Source organism: Euprymna scolopes, chromosome 33 (genome assembly GCF_053919585.1).
Source record: "Euprymna scolopes isolate OS-2025 chromosome 33, ASM5391958v1, whole genome shotgun sequence".
Classification (NCBI taxonomy): Eukaryota; Metazoa; Mollusca; class Cephalopoda; order Sepiida; family Sepiolidae; genus Euprymna; species Euprymna scolopes.
The window spans coordinates 29,621,859-29,647,041 of record NC_136514.1 but is presented as its reverse complement, the minus strand read 5'-3'; the positions used below and the strand labels follow the sequence as shown (position 1 = coordinate 29,647,041).

General features: G+C 33.4%; 1 protein-coding gene and 1 long non-coding RNA gene across 11 annotated transcripts in view; one reads left to right on the top strand and one right to left on the bottom strand.

Moving 5' to 3' along the window:
- The window catches only part of LOC145258185 (programmed cell death 6-interacting protein-like), a 277,740-nt gene that overhangs the window by 181,021 nt on the left and 71,536 nt on the right, over nt 1–25,183 (top strand). For 4 of the 7 annotated variants that reach the window (XM_080116072.1, XM_080116068.1, XM_080116070.1 and 1 more), the window contains exon 1: nt 5,802–6,083. The exons of 2 other annotated variants lie outside the window; for them this stretch is intronic. In XM_080116072.1, coding sequence (XP_079972198.1) covers nt 5,881–6,083 — 203 coding nt within the window. In that variant the 5' untranslated portion in view covers nt 5,802–5,880. Of the gene's footprint in view, nt 1–5,801; nt 6,084–14,987; nt 15,191–25,183 lie in introns of those variants that run through there. One more of the 7 variants, XM_080116069.1, reaches the window with a different exon arrangement.
- Nucleotides 1,407–14,850, bottom strand: LOC145258186 (uncharacterized). Of its 4 annotated transcripts, none has more exons than XR_013864068.1 (3): nt 13,906–14,035; nt 4,660–4,738; nt 1,407–1,860 (listed from the first exon to the last, which is right to left on the bottom strand). It is a non-coding gene; the product is annotated as an uncharacterized LOC145258186 (long non-coding RNA). The 4 variants fall into 4 exon arrangements; XR_013864069.1 differs by lacking the exon at nt 13,906–14,035 and adding an exon at nt 4,916–5,027; XR_013864070.1 differs by lacking the exon at nt 4,660–4,738 and having other exon boundaries at nt 13,906–14,850.

Below are 25,183 nucleotides of genomic sequence, written 5' to 3'. Positions count from 1 at the left end.
CTGATGTCAGCCCGTTGCCACGAATTCTGAATAAGGGCATGTGAACGAGAGAAATTGAAAGTAGAAATCAGAGAGGTATCTCCTACAGGAGAACCGAGACGAGCAAAGAAAGAATTATAATTCAAGTTCATCGTTTTCTAATTAAAGAGGAACGGAGGTTATAAGCTTAAGTTCCTCTTACGCTGTTTTCGGAAGATAGTAGCTAATTTACAATGTCTCCCTACGGGACAGAGTTAGACACCAGGGTTGTTTTTTAACGTAGAGAAAAGATACAAAAATAAAAATTGTCTCAGTCGTGAAGGATTTCTCCTCCACTGAAAGAGAACGAGAAATGGAAGTGCCGCATCTGAAGAAAACAGATACTAGTAGCTATATATTTTTCCGATGTAGTTTTTATTTCGGCGTTTTTCACGTGTACGATGAAACTTGTTTTACAGTTTTCCCCTTTTTTTTTAATATTAAAATTAAATAAAAAAGTAAGTTCGCGAATAATACCAAAACTCATTTCATTCTAAATAATTTACGTGACTGAAATAGGAATTAACTGTTAATTTATTAGGCTTTGAACGTTAAAAAAGCGAACGATCTTATTTTAATTTAAGTTTTTTTTTTACTTGTGCTCCGAAGTTATTCCCCCCCCCCTCATCCCCAAGAAAAAATTCTGGAAAAAACGTCCGTTAGCATCGTGTTTAGCGTCCTGTTTAGCTCAAAGTTGCGTTTAAGGGTTAAACAGTAAACACGACAGAAAAAAAAACGTTAAACCGTTCTTTTCATTTTGTAAACAATGGTTCAGTTGTGGTTGCAAGCGTTTGTTTTCTTTTTAAAATATATATCTTATTTATTATTCATTTATTATTTTTATGCTGTTTGATTATAACGTTCTTATGTCCGTTGATGTTTTCAATTGACTGTTTCATTATTTATTTAACAAACAGCATTAAAAATAAACAAACAAAATCTGGAAGCAATCCTTTGTGGGACCTCCGACTAGCAGACAACAAAAACAATCATGGCTGGCAGATGTACGTGATGAATGTTCAAATCGAAAAAAGGAAGAAAATTATTTTTAATGATTAAATATGATTTAATTTTTATAAATAAATTTTATTAATTTACATAATGTGTCAAATTAAATGTTTAAACTTTAAACAACAAAGAAATATTTTAGTTTCGATATTTTTTTAGATAGGGATTGAGGATTTGAATTCGGACTTCTATTCTCATCTTGGTTGTGTATAATTAAAATATGTAATATTATATATATATATATATATATATACACAAACACAACGTTTCAGCCAACGTAACCTCCAACCTGATTAAGGAGTTAACAGTTGTGAGAAATTAATCTCACAAACTCAATACTTCCTGGCTGAGGCAAAAATAATTCCACAATTACAAAACCATACCTTTAAACTCAAATTTTATTCAGTTATAACATCAAAGAAAGATTATTGGTCCGGGTACAGTCCTTGAAAATGGTGGGTCAGTTTGGCCTCCCAAATTGGGACCCAGTAGTTAACTCCCTTTGTTGGAGTGGTAGCGTGGTTTTCCTTCGAAAAGGTCCATGATAATTCATGGTGTTCTCGGCAAGAGTTTTGGTGCCTTTAATTAGCATTGAGAAAAGTTCAAACATTTAGTGGATAAACATGATGAAAATGTTCAAATGATGGCATCCTCTAATTGAAATGTCTTCAGCACAAAATAAAGGTGTCTCTGCTTGTAAAGATTTCAAGTCCTTTTTCACCAAACATTTAGGTGATATAACATGAAGAAATTGTTGCAGCTCCATTCTCGATAAGGCATTCTTCTCGGATCCGACTTTTGGTGAGTCTTTCTTGCCAGGTGTTTTTTCATAGACTGAAAAAAAAAATGGATGCTTACAAAAAAGGTGCTAAGTAATTATCTTGGCCCATACAAATTAACCAAGCACAGGCTGCCTACAAGAAATGTGTGTAAGCGACTTAAAACATGAAAATGGCATTGTAACTGGAATTTCTCACAACGTTTCAGCCAACATAACCTCCAACTCGATTGAGGAGTTAACAGCTTTAGTACAGACAACCGGTTCTAAATTAGCTTTCTGAACGTTAAACTTACTACAGGTGATAATAACTAAGAATGAACACAAACACAATTAACAACTAATACTCGGTCGTGGGGCTGGCAGAATGAGAACAATTTATCTCCGCGGATTAAACAAAGCATTCGGAAATTCTATTCAGAGTTCAAAATAAAGATTCCGAAGTTCGACTATGAGGTTTCCAAGCTTGCAATGATGCACCTGAAGAAGGCTGGAGATTATATCGGCTGAAACGTTGTGAACATAACACAGTTGAAAATAGTTTGAATAATATAAATTATTAATCCTTATCTTAATATATGAGGGACATTCCAAAAGTAATTGCCTTGTTATGATGACTGAACTTATGCATTCTTGACCTGAAAGTAAATTGATTAAGTAGATTTAATTTTGAATGAGAAAATCAATTTATGTGTATCCAAAAAGCTACTGTTTCGTCCGCCATTTGTAAAACAAAAAAAAAAAAATGAAAAAACAAAGGGAGATAACTCAACAATCAGTCATACTTACTTAAAAAAAATAATGATAGAAATCCAAATAATATCACCTTGAGATTTATTAGTAGGGCTAGGACAACAGCATATTCTTTTCATTGTTTTAACTCTTGAGTGTGTATCCATTTATATATGCTTTTATATAGAGTGATGTGGTTCTTGGTTGATTAACTGTGTCGGATATATACTCGAGAGTCAAAACAATGAAAAGAATATTCTGTTGTCATAGCCCTAGTTATTAGGTGGATTTCTATCAGTATTGTTTTATTTTCCAGTTTTTAGCGATTCTCGAGACTCCAAAGATGACAGCCTCATGTTGGCCATCCTTGTTGTCATTTTAACTTAAGCGCTCAGCATTACTTGCACTTCAAACTAAACAAACGCTTTAAAATAAGTTAAAACACTAAAAACTTCTCTGGCTAGGTAGAAGAGTAACTTATCTTGCCTTTAGTAACATTAATTTACTTATATATTTGTTTTTTTTTTTTAAATACTTTTTCCGTTTGTTGTAAAACATGCCCCAAAAAGGAAATAGTTATTTTTTGACTATTTTTGTAAAATTATTTATTTCGTTAGCAGACGACTTACAGAAGAGTTCTAGAAAAGAACAAAGAATGTATCTCAAGAAAGTCGGAGGTTACAAGTTTCACAACCAAAATCAGAACGATTAAAAATTTTTTTTTGCTCAATATTAGTTTATTTTTAGTGTTAAGCTCTCTCTCTCTCTAGAACAGCCGACTGTCAACTTGACGGTTGTAGGTTTGATGCACTGCTGGGGAAAGGTCTAGCCGAACTGATAAGTTGTGATACAACAAAACAGTACTGTATATAGATGACAAATAAAAGCCCCCCCCCTCTTTGGGTTGAGCACTTTCTAAATATATTTTCACTCGACACGTATTTAAGCAATTAAGTGAAGCCCACTATAAATTTGTAAACAAACTTATGGTTTGAGCACTGTAGGCGATGGGCGGGTGTGAATTTAATACACACTCGAGGAGAAATATTTACAGCACTAATTTGTGGTCCGATGGTTAGAACAGCAGACTGTCAACTCAATGGTTGTAGGTTCGATCCACGGCTGGGGAAAAGTGTATGTCTAGCCGCACTGATGAGTTGTGATACAACGAAACAGTACTGTATATGGATGACAAATATATAAATAAATAAAATAATGAATCAGAAGAACAGGCGACTTGAAATCCGCAGCAAGCAGTTTAAGATAAAAAAAAAGAAAGAAATCTATAAATATTTCATAAAGTAATATAATTTTATAATACTGAAAAAAAAATTCAAAACAAGGAAACAATAAGAATTTATTTATTTATTACACTAGTCAACAAAAAATTTGTTGTCTGCATTTTCTTAACAGATTTACGACGAATATGATGCACTAAATCCAAGCATCACATTAGTTTTGTTCAATCAGGCTAAGTTTTTGAGCCATGGCCACACTTTCTTTTTTTTTTTTAATTTTTTTTTTTACAGTTTTGTTCACATGTGCGCAGCATTTTAGAATAAGTTGATGGGGGTAAAATGCCATGTTGAACAATTTTTTGATTGAAAATGATTATTTTTATAAGAAATATTCAGGTTTGATAGTTCTGGGTGATTATGTCAGAAAGGGAACAGTTTGAAGTCATAAAACCTTGAAATATTCCAAAAATAGACACGAAGAAGGACTAGCCTGTGTGAAAGGAATTATAACTTTGCAAGGAAAAGAATATCATCAATGACCCTCTGGCAGACAGAGACAGAATACTCTTCCCATTACTGCATATCAAGCTCAACTTAAGCAGTTCACCAAGGCTCTGGACAAGGATGGTGTCTACTTCATTTACTTGTGTTCAGGATTGACCATGGAGAAATTGAAAGCTGGCATCTTTGATGGTCCACAGATCCGACAACTCAGAGATCCAGAGTTCGAAAACTGAATGAAGTGGAACTGGAAGCGTGGACAGCATTTATTCTATTAGTGAAAAATTTTCTTTGTCACAATAAGGCAAGAAACTATGCAAAACTTGTCAACAACATGCTACGATCAGAAACCTATGCTGCAACATGAGTATCAAGATGCACTACCTGTTTTCACATATGAACTTGTGTCCCGAGAATCTGGGTCCAATGAGTGACAAGTAAGGGGAAGTGGTTCCATCAGGACCTGAAATAGAGATATCAGGTATAAGGGTCACTGGGATGCAGTCATGATGGCTGACTACTGTTGGAATCTGAAGAGAGATGTCTCTGCCGCTGAGCATTCCAGAAGTTCAAAGAAATGGAAGTTCAAGCCCAAAAGTTTGAACAATGGTGGAGCAACATAAAATTTACTTATACGTACCTTTATCAATGCCTTACGTTCAGTTTATAGATATTAGGTAATCAATATATGTTGTTAGCGAAAAAAAAATTTTCTCTTAAAAACATATTTAGGATGATATGTGTTTACAAAAATCAGTTGATAATGCCACAAAAATGTAATCGATTTTGTCACAAGATCTGATTTTTTTTTCTAATCAAGTTAGCACAAAAACCTGACCTGATAGAAAGAAACAGATGCCATTTCCTGATTCAGCAGTCCAAAAATACCCTAAATGAGTGGTAGAAATCTAGACAAAATTGTTGCCCAGTGTTATTTTATGCAAAAAAATAATTAAGTATAATTCGAATTTCGTTCTTATTTACAATTCAAATTTATGATATACGTACCCGTCACAGAACGAAGATGTCATATTCCCCAAATTATGTTAATTGATCAAGTATTTTTATTTTTTTAACAAAGAAAATAGCATTTCTGAGTAAGCGAAAAATGATCCATCTTACGTCACAATCTTGAAAAAAAAGGGCAGATAAGTCCATAATAATTCAAATTTGCGAGATCAGCCTTGTAATGGAATGCCTACGATTTCACATTAATCGCTTGAAATCATTTATAAAAATAAAACTAATTGATTAATTGACGTGGTTTTTGGAATATGACATCTTCGTTCCGTGGCGGGTACGTACATACATCATAAAGATTTTTCCGTGTTATTTATTTATTTATTTATTTTAATTAGATTTGAATTCAAAATAAGATTCCGAATTTTTTAGTTGACACTATTTGCTGCGGACTTCGAGTTTTGATTCATTAAAATTATTTACTAATTTTTAAATAGAAACGAAAATAATTATTCTGGATATTTTTTTGTAAAAAAATATTTATTCGTTAGCAGACGACAAACTACGCCATTTTGCCCGAGACTGTTCTCGCGACGTCATTGTTGTGTTCTATAAATAAACTCGTCGGCCAGACTGTTTTTCAAGATGGCGACTTTCATAGGTGTTCCGTTGAAGAAAGCTTCAGAGACGGATTTGGTCAAGCCGTTGAGGAATTTCATCGAAAACACGTTCACAAATGCCGAACCGAACGATTACAACACGGCATTAAATGAATTCAACAAACTGAGGAATTCAATGATCGCTAAATCCGTAGATCGACATGAATCTGCACTCGAAGTTTTACTCCGGTAAGAAGTCGACATTTTGTTTTTTTTATTCTAATACCACTCCTTGATATGTATAAAAGAAATAATCCAGTTTTAATTGCATTAAAATTCGAATTTATCTACATACGTATATTTATTGAGCGATCTGCTGATTTATATATAAAGCTGGCCATCTTAGAATGATTGGGATATCGTTTTAGTATCCAAAAATATTTTCACTTTCTCGATTGTTCACCAGGAAAAATCCTAATTTCATTTTTGAATGCCCAGTTCGTTTTTTTTTTTTTTTAAAGAAAGGAAAAAGTCATTTTAATTTTATGGAAATATTTGAAATCTGATTTTAATAGTTTTCCGTATCGTTCGATTTCTAAACATTTAAAACGGCCGTTTTTGTACTCGTATTTTTGACCGTGTTGTGCAAATGATTATAATTTGTCATTTTGTAAATGTCGACTCCACCGCTGCTACTAACATGATTACATTTATGGCCGTCTTTCTAGTTTTCCTTTTCTGAAAGTCGATCTTTCCTCGTAATTTGAATTTTTTAAAATAAATATATTAAATGCATTTTGAAATATTTCCCCTCAATCTTAAAACTACGACTTATGTTAAAAACAAAACAAACTAATAAAGCATGTTGGCTTTATTTATTTTCACAAAAATACCGTTTTCACTTTAAGAGCACAGAGCACAGCGAAATCATAAGATACACTACTTCTTGGCATGTGTGTGTTTATATGTAGCGTCAAAATTATATACCTATAGCAAGTGAGCTACACTAACGTTTTTCTTTCCACTTGAAAAAAAAAAAAAAAATCACCAGGCTAATTGTTAATCTGACGAAATAAAGCACTTGCCCAAAGTGTATTTTCTTGTACTGCAAAGCTCTACAGTATTGAGCACTAACTAATATATATATATATATATATATATAAGTTCAAAATTTGAGATCACAAGCAAAATGGAAAGACCCGAGATATAAGACTCAATTTTCGGGTTTGTATTACTGTACACAGATTCGAAAAAGTTGTCAAAAAACAAATATATAACAAATAAATGTTATCAAAGGCAAGATAAGTTACTTTTCTGCCAAACTGGATATAATTTTCGTGTTTTTATTCAATTTAACATGTTTATTCAGCTCGAAAACCATACAGTGTTTAGCGATGTATTGGAAAATTTAAAATGGCGGCCGATTCTCTCTTTAACACGGTAAGTTTGGAAAAAGGTGTAATAAATAATAAACTAGACAAAATACTGTTAGAAATTCGCTCAATATATGTTACCGTGACATAACTTGACATATATTCGGTGGTTTATAATAGTATTTTGTCTAGTTTATTATTTATAACACCTTTTCCTGAACTTACCGTGTTAAAGAGAGAATCGGCCGCCATCTTGAATTTTCCAATACATGTTACATCGGTAAACACTGCATGTTTTTCGAGCTGAATAAACATGTTAAATTGAATAAAAACACGAAAATTATATCCAGTTTGGTAGAAAAGTAACTTATCTTGCCTTTGATAACATTTATTTGTTATATATTTGTTTTTTGACAACTTTTTCGAATCTGTGTACACTGTACAGTATACAGTAATACAAACCCCAATTTTCTTTTCCGTAAAATTTATTACACTAAATGATTAAGGTCGTTTGAATCTACCGAAATGTTATTTTTACTAGTCGGTTCACGTCCATATAGTAAACATTCCATCCATGCATATGAAACACAGTACACGTGTGCCCAGGAAACGCAATTTTCCACCAATTTAAAGACTTCAAAATCCCTCTAGAATATCGTAAGAACCATATTTGTTTTCGTCATAAAACATGTCGGACACAATGTTTACATCCATAGGCTTGTACATTTGAAACTAGTCTCGTGGCCTTTAAACTGTCAACAAATTGGAAATATGAGTTTTCTACATTGCTCATAAATTATCAAGACCATGTTTTAGAAATATCTTAGAAGCACATGAAACGGCGAAATGAAGATTATCGGAAAAATATAGTCGCCATCTTTATGATTTTTTTTTTAGCAACTAGCATGAACTTGTTTATAAAGACTGCGACTATATTTTTCCGACATGGATTGCATTTTGACTTTTTATATGTACGTTCAGTAACTTTGTTTTTAACTTATTTTCACTAAAATATGGTTTAAATAAAAAATGGATTCTTATGATGCACTTTTGTTATCGCGCTATTTTTAGTTTTTCAGGTTAGTTTCACGATATATTTTAATTAAATTGTTAGGTGGAAGCCCAGAATAGTTACAAAATATCCTCACCATGTTAAGAATGACTTTCAAAATAACGTTATTTAGCACGGTAACAAAAGTGCATAAATACTATGTTTTTACTAGGAATCAGCCTATTTATAATTGATGGTTACTGTTTATCTAGTTTTACACCAATATTAAAAACTAATAAAAAAAATCGCACAATTTTTATGTATTTCCTATTTACAATAGCTCCACACGAAACAAAGTTACAGCAGGGTCGTTTTTTAACGTGGAGAAAATGAACAAAAATAAAAATTCTCAGTTGGGTTTTTAAAACGACAGTACATCAAAAATAACACAAATCAAGTTTGTTTTTAATAAAAATTTAACAGCGAAATGTCTCCTCCGCTATTTTCTGCTTACATTAAGTTTAAGGGACATTGTTTCCTGATTAAATTTGATTTTTCTAAAAACAAATACTGGATGATTTTGCGTAAATTTTGGTGCTTTTTTTTTTTTTTTTTTTTTTTAGATTGGAGTACGTACATTAGTTTATGTGCAGTTATAATTATTTCATATTGGGTTAAAACTGAATAAGCACCTAATTATGTGAGTTAAAGAAAATTGGCGCTTCCATAAACAACAAAAAAAAAATTAATTTCAAGTGAAACAAATGATGCCTACATAATTGCCAGGACTCTAATAGTAACATATCCAATAATTACAAAAAACGATAAGGTAGTAAAATGAAAGAAATTTTTGGAAGAAAACAATCATTACGCTTACTAAAAGAAAAATAAGTTGACAAGGGCGATAATTAAATTGTTGCTTAAGTCACGTGACGAAAGTAATTAAAAATGTCGGACGAATAATTCATTCCCCATATAAACTTTGTCGAAAACAGTTTCATTATTTTTCCACTTTATCGTTTTTAGTAATCTTTGGATAGGTTACTATTTGAAACCTGACAATTACGTAGGTAACATTTGTTTCATTTGAAATTCAATATTTTTCGTTTTTATAATATAGAAACGCCCCTCAAAATCACTTTTACTGTGCGAATTAACATCTGGATAATTTTTTTTTTCTGCTGCATCATAAACAATATAATTTCACTATTTATCTTTTATGATAGCAACTTATTACAAACAACTGGTTTGCTTGTTAACGATTTGGTCAAATCTTTTAACCAACATGTGGCAAGTTCTAGTCACACCTATTCAATTTTTTTTTTTAATTTTCTTCCGTTGAAGATTGTAATGTTGGGTACGGTGCAGCCAAACCAGCTGCCAACATTGCCCTGCTTTTTACTGAAACCAACCGAGAGCTCTTTATAGTATCCTCACTGTTCCCTTAAGTGCGATTGTCTGGATCTCTTTTGCACTTGGTTCACCAGGAATATTAGGTAGGACTTCAGGTTTTTCTTGATTCATGTAGCACCTATAATAACGGGTATGATTGATAATGAAACCATATATGCCTGTTTATTTAGAAATGTTTATTAAACGTGACAAATTGTTCTTTGATACACCAGGGACGCGTGAAAAAAACTTCGGTACTAAAGTATTTTTAATTACTCCCGCTCCAACAAGTCATTGTCCTGAAAATGTGAGGAATTACTATGATAGGGAGAGAAGCATGAGCGAGGAGTTGAGTAACAGGATATTTGTTCACATTACATTTAAATAGTTTAACAATGTCGAAAAAATGGGGGTGGGTCTAAAGACAATCTGTTCAAGGAAAGCTATTAAAATAGTAAATCTTCCGACATGGTTACCTTTGCAGTGAAGGGGTGTGATTTTGCTCCTAGTCTAATGTATTTACATTGAGGAATGAGGTTACAAGTACACTTTAAACTAAAAATAACTTTCTATTATTCATCAACTTGGTATATTGAAATGTCGAACCTAGTCATAACTTTAGGCCCTGCGTTAATTCTGAGAATGGTATTCAATGTTTATTTCATTAAGTTTATAGGATATCTTGTCCTATAGACAACAAAACAAGAGTGGTCAAGATGCAAATATATAACAAATGTTATCAAAGGCAAGATAAGTTTATCTTCAACCTAGCTGAGTATTTGGTAAATAGGCACTTCTGCCACTTCAGGTGTGTAAATTATTTTACGTTGATAAAACACCTTAAACCAAAATACTTAAATAAAATCATAAAAAGCTTTATTTTTCATAATTTTTAATTGAACTCTATGAACAGTAAAACGTTACATGCAACGGCGACCATTTTTTTTTTTTTTTGAAAAAACTCCAAAAAAACAAAACTGTTTATGGTTTTAAAGTCTTTGGTCTAATGTGCTTTATCAGAAACAAAATCTTAGTTTTATGTAGGTCAAGTAATTTACGTACCTGAAGTATATTTAAGAGTCTTTAGTGTTTTAACTTATTTTAAGGTGTTTATTCAGTTCGAAAAAGTGTCGAGTTTTGTTAGAACAAGAAGAAAAGTCTGACAGGAGTCACATTTTTGAACTTTAAATAATCGCTCAAAACTCTGATATTAAACAATACTGGTAGAAACCCACTCAATAAATGACAGTAACATTTATTCGGTAGGTTTTTACCACTATTTAATTTTCGATCGATTAGTGAAACTTCATATCCGCCATGTTTTTCTTGTCCTCGAATAACACTCGACAGTGCTAATTTCTAAAACTAAAACGCTTTAAAATAAGTTTAAGATTAAAATAACTTATCCCTTTTGGTAACTTTTTTTTTTTTTTTACCACTTTTGTCGTTTATAGTACAAAATGCTCAGTTAATTATTTTGTAAATTAAAATTTATAGGCAATTGTTTTTCCATTTCTTCTGCACTAACCCGAAATAATGCTTTAAAAGTATAGACTTTTTGGGGGAGGTACTTCATTCATTTAAACGTTATTTTGCGACCTTTAACCTCTGGTAACCCAACACTCACTTACCCTGGTCCTAATAGCACATTCAACTACCATAAATGGGTTCAAAAGTTTAAAGGCTATAAAATTAATCTTAAATTTGTAAAGTAACACAATCTGACACGGTGAAGTCTTATGGATTTAAAACAGCTGACATGTTCATATCATAAATTGAAATTCCAAAAGTTTTTTTTTTTTTTTTTTTTTTAATTATCGGATAGAAAATAATTTCGAATCTGAATTAGTTTGGAACCAAAGATCAAATATGGTTTTAAGTCAAAGAAATTTTTCACGCATCTCCGTTATAAGTCGTTGCAAATAAAGCTTTAAAAAAGTAAAATAATTAGCAATGGAGAAATTGTAAACAAAAGCAACTCGTACCAAACGTGGAATTTAATTATCTACTGATCTGTATACTTTTAACCTGCTGAAACATTTTTTTTTGTACGAGGGGCGTGCAATAAGTAATGCTCCTGACCCACTTCCCATAGCAGTAGAGCAACGAAACTTGGCACAGTTATTAGTTTTTCTCTACATAGGAACCACTCAGAGTTATGCATTTCTCCCATCGTTTGATGCAGCTCTGGAGACTGTTTTTGTAGAACACCCCAGGTGACTTCAGAAATCAAGGCTGCATCATCTGGGAAACGCTTTCCTTTCAAAAACAACTTCATGGTTGGGAAGAGGTGAAAGTCAGAGGGTGCAAAGTCAGGATTTCATAACCACACGCCCGTGCTTCTGAGCTGGCGAGTTGTGGATCGGAGCGTTGTCCTGCAGGAGGAAGATACCTTTGCTGATCTTGCCCCGCCTCTTGATTTTGATAGCTTCCCTTAATTTCCTCAAAAGTGAAGCACAATAGGCTGTCATTGTGGTACCCTTTGCCAGGAAATCTGTCATCACTACTCCGTCCTGGCCCCAGAAGACTGCGCATGACCTTGCCAGCAGAGGGCTGCACCCTTGCCTTCTTTGGAGGTGGTGAGTCAAAGTGCTTCCACTGCATTGACTAGGCTTTGGTCTCTGGATCATAGTGATGGACCCAGGTTTCATCCTGTGTAATCAGTCTTTTGAAGAACTTTGACTCATCTTCTTGGCACATCTCCAAATTCATCCTCGAGCACTATGCGTTCTCGCTTCTGGAATGGTGTGAGCAACCTGGGAATCCATCTGGCAGACACTTTATGCATATGCAAATGGTCATGAATGATAGTTTCCACAGACCCTGTACTAATCTTGACATCTTGGGCTATTTGGCGAATAGTAATGCGCCAATTTTCCCAAATGGCAGCTCAACCTGACGGACAGATGCCTCATCAATGGCAGAAGGGGGGGGGGCAGGTCTGGGAGCTGTTTCCACAGACTTCCGGCCATGTTTGAATTCACGATGCCAGCGTTTTATAAGGTCATATGATGGGGAATTATCACCATAAGTTTCTTTCATTTCATCAAAAGTCTCCTGTGGTGTGCGTCCTTTCAAATACAAAACTGGATCACTGCTCGACATTCAACAGGCTCCATTTCACACCTGACTCAGTTCAAACACCTGTAAAATAGAAACCACAATTAGTTCAGAGCTGTAATTTGCCACATAACCCGTAGAGATATAAATCATTGCACATGCAAAATTTCAGCTAGATCAGACAACTGGAAGTGGGTCAGGGGCATTATTTATTGCACGCCCCTCGTACTTCAGTTTTATTTTTAAAACGTGTTTTTACGACACACTGAGCAAATATGATCGCCTGAATTACCGGGGAAAATCTATGCTTGATAAATATAGAAAAAATATTACGTAGCTACCGATAATCCCCTAGTCCGTGGTATTTTCCCCTGAGTTGGGGCTAATAGTGTTTTTTTTTTTTTTTTTTTCCAGGCATGAAGCCCCCTCCCAATTGAGCGACAAGCGGATATATCTTGTTTTACAAACAGCTTTGAACGAAATCAAATTAAACTTTTAAAATAAAACTTAACAGCACACCGCACCGCGCACCGGTCGATAGATAATTCTATAAGTAATGGGGTTTGTTTTATAATCCAGAGATTCGAAGAAGTGGTAAAAATTATATCATATCAAACACAATTTTAGTGTTTTTATTTAATATAAAATTATTCGGTTCGAAAGACCAGTAATTTCGATCATTACACGAGCACAAAAAAAAAAAAAAAAAAAAAAAATGGCCGCATGGTATCTTTAAAGTTTTGACAACGAGTTAGAAATTATACAAAATACTGTTAGAAACTCACCCAATAAATGTCCCGGAAACCTTTGACTAGCTTTCTAACAGTATTTTGTATAATTTTTAAGGCTTCAAAAGATATTAGATACCACACGACGACCGTCTTTCTTGTGCCCGTAACGCTCGACACTACTTGTTTTTCGAATCGAATAAACATTTCATATTAAACACTAAACTTATCCAGCTAGGTAGAGTAACTTATCTTGCCTTTGATAACATTTATTATATTTATTTTTGATCACTTTTTCGAATCTCTTGATTCGAAAACAAACTAATTAGTTTTTGTGACCGTTAACTACTTTGCACCCGTATTGAAAAAGTCCCGTGTGGTTACTTGAGAGTTGTACAATTCTTATTTTCCCACGGTGATTCTATCCAGTTTTGGGTTTTATAAATACAATAATGACGCGGTTGAAGAGTACGGGTCTCTTTTTCATTAAAAGCAAAATGAAAAATAAAAAAAAAACTAATACTTACTGAATTTGAACCTGTAAACTTTAATTAAATTTACCTTTAAGTATACAGTTTAAAGGCTTCAAAATCGCTTTGAAATGTCGAAAACCATGAAAAAAAAGCATGACTTTCGCTCCCCCCCCCAAAAAAAATTGAGTGACCTTTTTTCCTTTAAACTGCCAAACCGAAAATTTAGGATTAGTTTAGGTTGTTTTGTCAAGCAAGAGCTGACAAAACTGAGGTCTCGATGTTACCCAGGATTGACCGGAGAGAGCTCTATCGTCCTGTGACCCAACCAGCCGATTTTAATATTTACTCGGTCACTCTCAGAAATGGTCGAAACAGTTAAGCATTTGAAGGTTGGGAAACTTGAAAGGGCAAACGACACTAAGCATGCGAAAGATTAGGGTTAGAATTGTTTTTAAGGTTGCTTTCGAATCGGAAATCGTTTCGGTCACTTTTCGGGATTGGCCTGGGATTCTGATAATCTGAACTGGGAACGTACTAAAATCATCCAGATATCTAATCCTTACAAGTACCCCTTTTCTTTTACATTCAATATTTTTTATCCTATACTAAATAAAACCATTTTCTTTTTTTTTTTTTTTTTGTCCACGCAACAATCGTATCAAAGTTATTCTTGATCCAATGAATATGAAATGTTGCTGTAAGAGAGGAGTCTCCTTGTTATTCATGAATCCTTAATCTTGTTGACGATTTGATTATTGTGACGTGGTTTCTTTTTAAAAACAACGCTTCCAGACCAAGCGAGCATCTTGACGATTTAATTGTTGATTTCCTCTTCTTTTGTCGGGATTGCGGTAGTGACGCTACTAAAAACAAAGGTCTCGTTGTCCTCTCTCTCCTCTGGGTTTGAAACCCCACAAACCAGCTGCTTTAAACAAAAACAAACCGGCGTCCCAACCAACTGAGCCACTCTCCTTTCCCTTACGTCTTTGTTGTTGTTATAAAAAGAATCCAAGTGTTGCAAGTGTCTACAAGTTACGAGCACAGCGAGAGAGCGAGTCCATTTCTACTTCTCTTGGTTATTGGAGGGGTGGCCAGGTTCCTTTTTGTGAATGCGCTACTCTCTTCCTCTTCCTCCTCCGTCTCCTCCTCCTCCGATTCGTCTTTGTCATTTTATATTTCAAACTCTCTCGTTAGCGAGTCAGAAAACCATGAAAACCTTCTGAAACGTACATTTTTTTTTTGTTTTCCTAAGAAAACTCGGGCATTTCCAACTTTTAACAATGCAAACACGGGTCAAAATTAAAATATCCCTGAGAAGACTTAAAAAAGTGAAATTAAGGTGAGATAAATTTTATCTCCATTTAAACGAGTTTCTTTTTCAGATTCATTCATTCGAAAAGTTATGACAGTTTATTTTAACGTTGTTGCTTTTCTTATTAAACAGGTTTTCGTTTAAAACTTAGTTTAAAAACCGCTTTTTGTTAAAACTGTTTTTAGCTGAAGTTGAACACATATATATCCCACGGACCCTCAAGTGTAAACAGTAAATTCAGGCACTGACCGTTTTCGTTTAGAACAAGTATCCCTTCCCTCTCCTTATTCTTAGGTTTTACTAAAGTCGAAATATAAACGCATTAAGTTTTTATTCTCAATTTTTATAGCTCTAATCTTGGAGTATTTTTTTTTTTTAATCGAATTATGAATGGAAAATATTGACTTTTTTTATTAGAAAAAAAATCTAATTTTTTCTTAAATTAGTTTCACACTTCATTGATTAGAAAAATAAACACGCAAATTTAACGATCTTGAAAAAAAGAAGAAAAAAAAAACGAAAATTCCACCAGAATGCATTTTAACAAGTTTACCATTTTAATCTTTGAATTGTTTTGAAAAAAGAAAATGCTTCGTATTCCCTTTCTGATCTTGAAAGGAATTTTGATTTGTTGATTAAAATTATTTAAACTGGACTATTATTTTAGTAAGTCCTTATTGGTAAAACTGTTTTTGGATTAAAAACATTGCCTTAATTTTGTAACGATTTAGTTCAATTAAGTTAATACCTAAACGATATCATAAAGTTTAACATCCCTATTCAATAACAAAGGCCAATGAAAGGAGAAACTCCTCGGCAACGCATCGTACATAAAACTTGTATACTATTAGCATTTGTTGTTTTCTACCAGTCCTGTATTTTTATTTTTTTTTTCCTTCCTATGTTTGATTTTAACTTTCTTTTCTCTAACATGAAAGGTCCGTATATTCTTTTGTTGGTCGTTAGCGAAAAGGTTTGAATGAAAATGAAATGTTTGTCGTTTTCTTATCAGTCAAGTTGCGATGAATACCGATTATTTGGCATCTCTCTCGTTTCTTTTTCCGCGAATCTCTTTAGAAACTACTTTTTTATCTGGATTCGTTCAATTAAACTTTGATCGAGAGATATCTTCTACTTACCCAGCACTTATCGTAACGATCAAAGTGTTGTTTCGGTTTCTCTATGACCTACTCTAGGACAAGTTCGGGCTTGCTAAGGCTCTAATCTCAATATTTTTTTTCTGCCCTTTGGAGGGAGGGGTATCCTCCCAAACATTACCCCCTTCAGGAGAGTTTATTGCCAGTCGTTTGAGGCGTCGCCACCGGGGAATGCTGAATGACTCTATCATAATTTTTGTAATCGCCCTGTGGTCTCTTTTGAAGGGAGCTGATCCCCCCCCCCTTCACGTTAGATTAATTGTATACATTGCATAAACTAGTAAACATAACCACGCCTTAAAGAACTTTTTGCCTTTTTTTTCAATCTTTGTTGCTTTAAATCGATTTTCAAGTTTTAGTTTAAATTTCTGCAACTCTAAGTTAAAAATAGTTGTTGCTCGTAAATCACTTATTCCATTTTTACGATATGAGAATTTAAATATCATAAACTATATAACCCCCCCCCCCCGTGACAGATTCTTGAGTTCAAATCGTAAGATTTCCATTGTTTTGGAAATGACTTTGTAGTTTGGGTCTCGAATCGCCCTTAATGTGGCCAGGCGTAGTCCCTTAACTGCTGTCTAAATTACTTTATTTATTTTATTTTTTTTTTTTTAATGCAGGCTTTAAGGATTTTAAGTATAAAATCCTCACCACTAAAAATATTCCCCGATATTTATTCAATTTGCAGATACGAAAATAAAGTAATCCATTGCAATTAAATCTCTAAAGACCCGTTTAATTGCATAATAATAGTTCGTTGGAAAATTGGTATTTCTGCAGTTTACAGACCGTGCTCAGAACATTTAGAAATCCATTCTTAATCTGAAGAGTGGGCTTAACTATTCTGTACTGTCACTAGTCCTTCCTTAACTGAAAGAACTTTTCAAAAGATGGCACTATAAAATTATAGTAACCTCTGCTGGTCTTATTGGTCGGAAGCGACTGCATGTATTTCACGCTTTTTTTCTCCATTCCATTTTATAAATATCAAATGTTTTTGTTTATTCTTCTTCCCGTCTCATTTTTCTCGTTAATTGCTGTGTTCTATTTATATATACAAGCATATACACATCCAAGACTCATTAGTTCTCTTTTCTTTCAAATCTACCCCAAAGGATAGGAAATCCTGCCCATTTTGTTTTTTGTTTATTTCTTTAGTAGCTATTTCCTGTTGTAGAGACGAATGAAACGCGAATTCCATCGTCGCCACTTAATTCCTCATGACATTTGTCTTTTTTTTTTTTTTTTTTTTTTTAGTGTAAACCTCATTGGATTAATATTTTTGTGTTTTACGCACGCACACACACACACACACATTCTTATGCAGAATACGGACCGTGCTGAAAATAACGTTAAAGACCCACTCATACTATGAGGGGGGGGGTTAACTACTCTATGGTTTCACCTAACAAAATGCCGTAAAATTGAGTCTAGACTTGAAAATCATCACAAAAAAAAAAAAAAAAAAAAAAAAAAAATCACGGTCCATAAGCCAAGATATAGTGCGGCGAGTGCGCCGCGCCGATTATGCAAGGAAATGTAGGTAAAAAAAAAAATCAAAACAAAACCAGTTATCAAACAATAGTGAATGTAACATTCTATCCACCAGTTTTAAACTTTTCGAATGTTTTAAACATTTATTGCTACTTTCACTTAACCGATTTTAGACAAAAATGTTTATCCATATCCGACTGAAAATTGACCCCCCCTCGAACTTAGGGTTAGTGATACCGTAAACCTATTCTAAAAATTGTCTTAACCCTCGATTGCCATTTTTGTATGACAAAATCGTTTATGACACAAATTTTGAAGTAACAAAACTGAAGTTTCGAAAATTTAAGTTTTAAGTCAATAACTTATCAAACGAATGTGCTTATTGTATTACCCCCCCCTCTATATTGCACAACCACCGAAGCATTAAGCAAAGCATGCTTACATAGATCAGCCCTTAGTGCCACTCATCTTGGCTCTGTTAAATCATGGCTAGAGAGAAATCTCGGTAGTGGTTAAATCCCCTAACTATATCAGTCGAAAGGAAATCACATTCTGGTTTCCAAAAGGTAAACAAAGAAAAAATTATGTGTTTACCGATAAATTAAAAAATTTAAGCAGGTATTTTCTGATGCTTTGTTAACGTTTCCAAATCAACTTATTTTATATTTGGAAATTACGAAACCGTTTGAAAAACTTTGTCGGGAGGGAGAAAAAATATTTTAGATAGTGGAATCGATTTCATATAAATTTAACGTAGATGCATTTTTTTTTCTGGCCATTCTAGCTTATAACTGTTAGCAAATTTTTTAAATTTTTTATTACTAACCCTAAGTTTGAGTGGCGAGTTCGTAAAACTACACATAACTGCCTATAACCCCCCCCCAAAAAAAAAACTCGTAGGATTTATCGTCCATAACGAAAACAATTTTTAAAAACACTTAGAATGGCATGGAAATGTTTTTTACGTAAAAATTTATAGGCAAAACGGATTTCCAATTCTAAAAAAGTGCTATGCAGAGAGTAATCCGCTATTTTTTAAATCGTATATCCACGTTTAATTAAAGTTTTGTGTTTTTATTCAATTGTAAGGTTAAAATACAGAATAGGTACAAAACCCCTCCCCATGTTAAAAATGGCTTCTTAAATAATAACGTTATTTCAGCACGGATCACTTTGCAGGAGTACCAAAAATTATTTCTAGATTTTCCAGGATACTCACGCCCAAAATATGACTCCTTAATTCACAAATATGTATGTAAACATAAATGCCGTGTAATTCTCTCTCTCTGAAACCAGTTCCATTTCGTGTAGTCGTCTTTTTGATAGTAAGACTGCTGTAACTGTTTACAGAATCAATAAGGGCAACCATGGAGCTGATCTACATAGCATAAAAATACATTTTACAGCTTTTGTTATTAGAAATGTCCCTTGTTTTTTATTTTTTTTACTCCCTGTTCTACTAACGGAAGTCCGAGAGAATTATTGGTTAATGTGTAATTTTTTTTTTTTAGGGGGGTGGGTGAGAGAGAGAGGGGGGGTCTCGGGTTTCATTCTCATTTACTGCAACCACTCACCTCACCCCGGCATTGTGCGTTCAACTGTTGGCTGGCTCTGTCATCGGAATGACTAAGTCTGTAGCTTTCATGACACAATCACAACAAAGATGCTTATAACGACTTTTTGATACTAAGGTTGAATTAGTTGTAACTCCTTGAAGGGGGGGGTACTCATCTTTATTTATTGAATTTTTTATTGAAAATTTGTTATGGTTTCATTTCATCCCAAATTGTTATTAGGATGTTAAAGTTCAAAACTTCCCCATATATGAACATTTGTCAGTTTAAGTGACTTTCTACTTGACAGTTTAAATGCTTTCAAGTTTTTTGTTAACTATTAAACTATTAAAATATTGAAATGGTTGATTGGCTTTACAAAAAACTGAAGTACATTAATTTCATAACTTATATTTTAATAGGATTTTAAAAATGTTCGTTTTATTTTACGCCATATTTTCGCTTTCTATAAAAGAAATAATGGCATGTGACATGTTGACTCGAGAAATACAAATTGGCCGCATCATCGTTTGTATTCATTACTTTTAATTTACACTTACTTTCCCAAGAAATCTAGTTTCATCTTATTTTAGGGAAAAAAAGGAAAAAAATGCGCTTTGATTTTATGAATTGTAAATAACTAAAATTCTCTTCCCTATTCGTTTTTAGTTAAGTCTGGTGCCCCCCCTCCCACACATTCTTACGTCTAAGATGTAACTAAAATGATTACGTGTTCAAACGTTAACTAGTTGGAAAGAACTAGCAGTGCTAGTTACTAGCACTGACGAAACAAGAGCCCTGTGGATTAAATAAACCCGGAAAGCAATACTGGATCCTTTATCAAGATTCCAGAGTTCGAAAAGATACGGAACTGAAGAATGTCGCAGGTTACATCGGCCAAGACGTGATAATATTCGAGATGGGTAGTTTTGAATACCTCGTTTAAAAAAAAAAAAAAAAAACGCGACATGATTTATGATGCACACATTTCTTTCTAGTTCCGTGTTCTAATCAATGATGAAACTGACAACACTAAAGCGACAAAGCGTCCATACAGGAAAGATATATCCTTGCCTCTTTCCATGTTCTTGAATTGTCACCAGCACCAGTGCCATTCGAATGCAATTAAAGTATTCAATAAAAAGTGAGAATAAACCACCATTAGAAGCTAATGTTAAAATGTTGATATAAGAATGCGTTATTGGTTCGATAAATGTAACGCGAAACTCTATTCCAGGGAGTGCGAGAAAAGTTTAGATAAGATAGGGTATTTGCTGTCCCCCCCCCCATGTAATACTTATTGCTTTCATTTTTAGGGTTAAGTATTTAAGTGGCCATTATAGACCATGTATTTAACCGAAAGTTCAATACGTCCTAAAGTTTAGAACAGTGGTTCAACCTGTTTAGGTTCATAATTTGATTTTAGATTAGGTGTTTTTTTGTTTTTTTTTTTAAATTTGGTAGACACACGTCGATTAAACGTTATTTCTACGCATGCGTAAATATACATTTATACCTTACACAAGGTTTCAATTTACTTGCTTTTCCACAAAGGCAGTTAGACACAAAATCGGTTTTTAATGTAGGGAAAATCCAGCTCCCCAAAAGAACATTCTGGATAGGAACAGAAATAAAATGTCTATCTAGAAAGATTTTTTTTTTTTTCCTCCACTGACCGAGGACAGAAAGTGAAGCGTAGTATCAGAACAGATACAACAGTTTATTCTTAGCCAAAAGACTAATGATGGAGAGCGGTCATGGTTTCGATTCTAGCTGATTGTACCCAAGTCATTGTTTAACTTCAGAAATTTATATAGGTACAATATAAGGGAATTTGCCCTTCTATAATTTATATCTGACATCTTGTCGGACGAACACTGATATTAAAAGCCTGCATTTTCTATTCAAAAATTATCAAAACGAACTTAATGGATACATGAGAGAAAAAAGATTACTTAATTTGCATATTACTTAAAGTTGGTTCATTTTATATGGTTTCTTATTGGATTATTGGTTTCATTTAACTATTACGCTCATTTATATTTATGCAAATTTTCTATATTGTGCATGACTGCGTAGCATTTAGGATGAAAAGGTTTTAGCAAATGTGAGATTGTATCATTGTGATCGAGTGTGGGCGGAATGGTCATTATAACGAACTACATTTTTGGCTTACAGACCTAAAACTTGATATATAGGGAATTCGGACCTGTGGAACAAATTACTTTTCTTTATTTATTTAATTTTTTTTTTTTTTTTTTTTTTTTTAGCAGTTAAAAATACCTACTAAAGGGGTCAAAATAATAAAAAGAAATCCACTTGGCATGCGTAAGTGGACTAAACCTGTTACTTCTGCGAATGCGCAAATATACAATTAAAGTGGCTTAATTTTTTTTTACCGTTTTCATCTGTCGATAGCTCAAACGGTAACGACTTGCGCTGGAGCGCTAAATGTTTTTGCTTCGATTCGAGCTGATCCAAGTCTTAACTTTTGAAATCCTTACTATATATTAGGTGCAATATAGTCGATAGAGTATTGGCTCTATAAGTACGCAATCGGCACAAATTAAAATATTAAGCGTATTTTACGACTGAGCCATGCCGGTGTGCCATATGTAGTACAATATGACAAGACAATTAGCTCTATAATAATGAATACGAAAAATTCTTGAATTAAAATATATTTAAGCGTGTTTTACGACTGGTCATCGCCTGGCAGCATGCTAGTAAAAGAATAAAGTACTTTTAAACTCTTCAGCCTAACGTTCACAGGAAACATGGGTTGGAACAATTACATTGAGAGCATTTCCAGGACCGCTGTGATGGTAGGTTCTCTCTACCGTGCTAAAAAGTTACTAACACCCCAAAGTATACTGTACCTCTAAGGCCACCATTCGCCCATGTATGGAGTATTGTCATATTTGACATATCACTGAATCTGCTACTAGTCTCTTGCTCCTAGACAAGGTTCAGAAGAGTCGCCAACCTGATAGGTCCTGAACTGTCATCTAAGCTTCAGCCTCTGTCCCATCAATGAACTGTTGCATCCCTCTGCCTGTTCTAAAAGTATTTTAATGAATGCTCCGACGAACTGCAAGCACTTGTACCCTCTCGACGTAAATACCCTCAACAAACCCGACAAGCAACTAAATCCCACCCCTACACATTAGAGATCCCTAGATGTAAGAGGGCTTTCTACTCTAGTAGTTCCCCCCCCCCAGAACTGCTAAACTTTGGAATTTCCTTCCGAGTCCCTGCTTCCCCAAATGTACTGACTTGCAGAAGTTCAAGTGTAACGTGAACCGACATCTTACTGCCCAATTCCCTACATAGTACCCCTGTAACTTAGTAACCCCCATACATCATTGGTAATGTACAATGCTTTTTTTAATTACATTTTCACCACCAAACAAACTATTTGATAAAATAGTCGAATCTTCGCAATTTGAAGATAAATTTTAGGGGATATGAGGTTTGATGGAGTTTCTTGAGGGGGGTGCGGACCAGAAAGGTTGGAAAGCACTGCTTGCTCTAGTAAGTTAAAGATACGCGTTCAGTTCGTAACCGGCAATATCCTAAGTTCAGGCGATCATTTTACGGCAAATTTACGGAATTGAATTTTACTATAAATTCTAAAATTATTTTTCTGAATTTTTCAAGGCAATCACATTGTTTAATATGAATATTTTTTTTTTTTTTTTTTTTTTTTTTTTTTTACATCTACTTTTAAAAATTAAAAAAATCTGATCAAATCGACTTTTTCATTTAAAAAAAAATTTATTTTTTATCCAAAACATCACTTAAACCGGTTTCCGTCAGATCGGTGAAATTATCAACGTGATTTATAGCCGTATCTAACTTTCATACACCTACAACCATAATTAACTGTTTGTTTTTACCCAACCACCCGGTGTTCGCATTAGGTGCCCGGAAAACTCGTACCCGCCCCCCCCCCTTTTGTTAGGTAGAAAAACTGGTCCCTTATTGAATTACACTGCACAAGTACCTCCGAAATGACTTTTTTCTGTTAAGAATGACTTTCGAAATAATAACATTATTTCAGCGCGGTACCAAAATTACATAAGACCGTGTTTTCTTTTTTGTTTTGTAATAACACAAGAATTATTTAAACTGAATTAATTCTTCTGAATAAAATAATTGCTTTCTTTGATAATACGTGTTTTTTTGTTTCGTAATGACACAGTGTTAAAACGAGAGTATTTTTTAATAAATATTTGGTTTCGTTTTTCGTATCTTGACTCCGTGATCACTTTTTTAAGCAAGTGTTAAAAATATATTTTTTTTTTAAATATTATGGGATGTGTATTCTCTTTTAAAGACAATATCTTCTTGAAGAACGGTCATAAAAGGTTTTCAATCGATATTTATTCAATAAGGGACCAGTTTTCCTACCTAGCAAAAGGGGACGAGTTTTCCTAAATTCCATAAGACGATATCCTTTACTTTTAAAAGTTAAGCGAGGAAGAAACGAGAGAGAAAAAAATGCGTACTTAAAGAGAAATTCAATTTAATGTCTTGTAAGCGAGTAATTTATAATTATATTTGAACTTGTACAATTAATTTTTCACTCATATTTTGGCCGTTCAAAAAAGCTCTTAATGTAAATTTCATGTATATACGCAACATTACATTAATTGGTTATTTGTAATGTTTTAGCGTGATTTATGAACCTATAAACGACACGTTATTGTGAAGTAGCAGTCGGGATGCTCTGCTAAGTAGCCGGTTTCGTCATAATAAAACGGGGCTTTAATTGTCGCGCAGTTTCTTGTTGAGTCTTGTTCGGGCGAATTTGAGCGTATAAAAAGTTCGTGTAAATTGAATACGTATCGAAAGTATAAATAAAACTTCCTGGGAAAATGTGAAGCGCCTTTATTTTGATTTAACGCTATTTTTATTTAAAGACACTGATTGCAAACATAAACTTTCTCTCTAGGGAATTCAATTCCAAATAGCACTTGTTTTAAAGACTTTATATTTTTATTTGTTTAAGTATAGATTTTTGTATTTTTAGTTTTAACATTCCGTCTTTTTCTAGCACAATATTTTTTTTTTTTTTTTGTCGTAAAAATGTACGTAGTGTATATACCAACCCCAATGGCTGCATATAGTAACTATAAAATTCGATAATTCGTTACAGCAGCTGAAAAAACGATCACACAAATTAGGCAGTCTTGCCTTGCAGTTAAGTCCCGGTAAAGTTCGACAACTCTCGAAAGGTCACATGAGTATTTACACCGTCAAATCACGGAGATTACGAATTATTAGTTTTAAAATAAAAATTAAAGTTTAAAACTAAACAAATCTGTAATTAATATAAAAAGAATATTTTAATAATGGAAGTAAGCACTTGATTGAATAAAGTAAACAAAATATACATTTTTATATATTTATAAATATTTATTAACAGAAAAATGAAAGGCTTTTTAGAAAGCGTGTTATTGTTGTCTTAACAGAAAAACGAACAAAATAAAATCTGAAGTAATGAACTAGTCCACAACAAAATATAAATTTGTACAAAAGAAAACAACTTTGAAAATTAAAAATTTTTTAAAGTGTATTGTCTTATGCTTTTAATAATTCGTGGAAATGCGTGTCCTTTCTCACGCCATCTCCACAACTCTTCCATTAGATGGGAATGGAACAAATTTTCATATTTTTTTAATTATATAACATATTTTACATTAATTACATATTTTATTTTAAAACTTGAATAATTTTTATTTTAAAACTGATAATTCGCAATATTCGTGATTTGACGATGTAAAAAAAAAAAACCTACGTGACCCTTC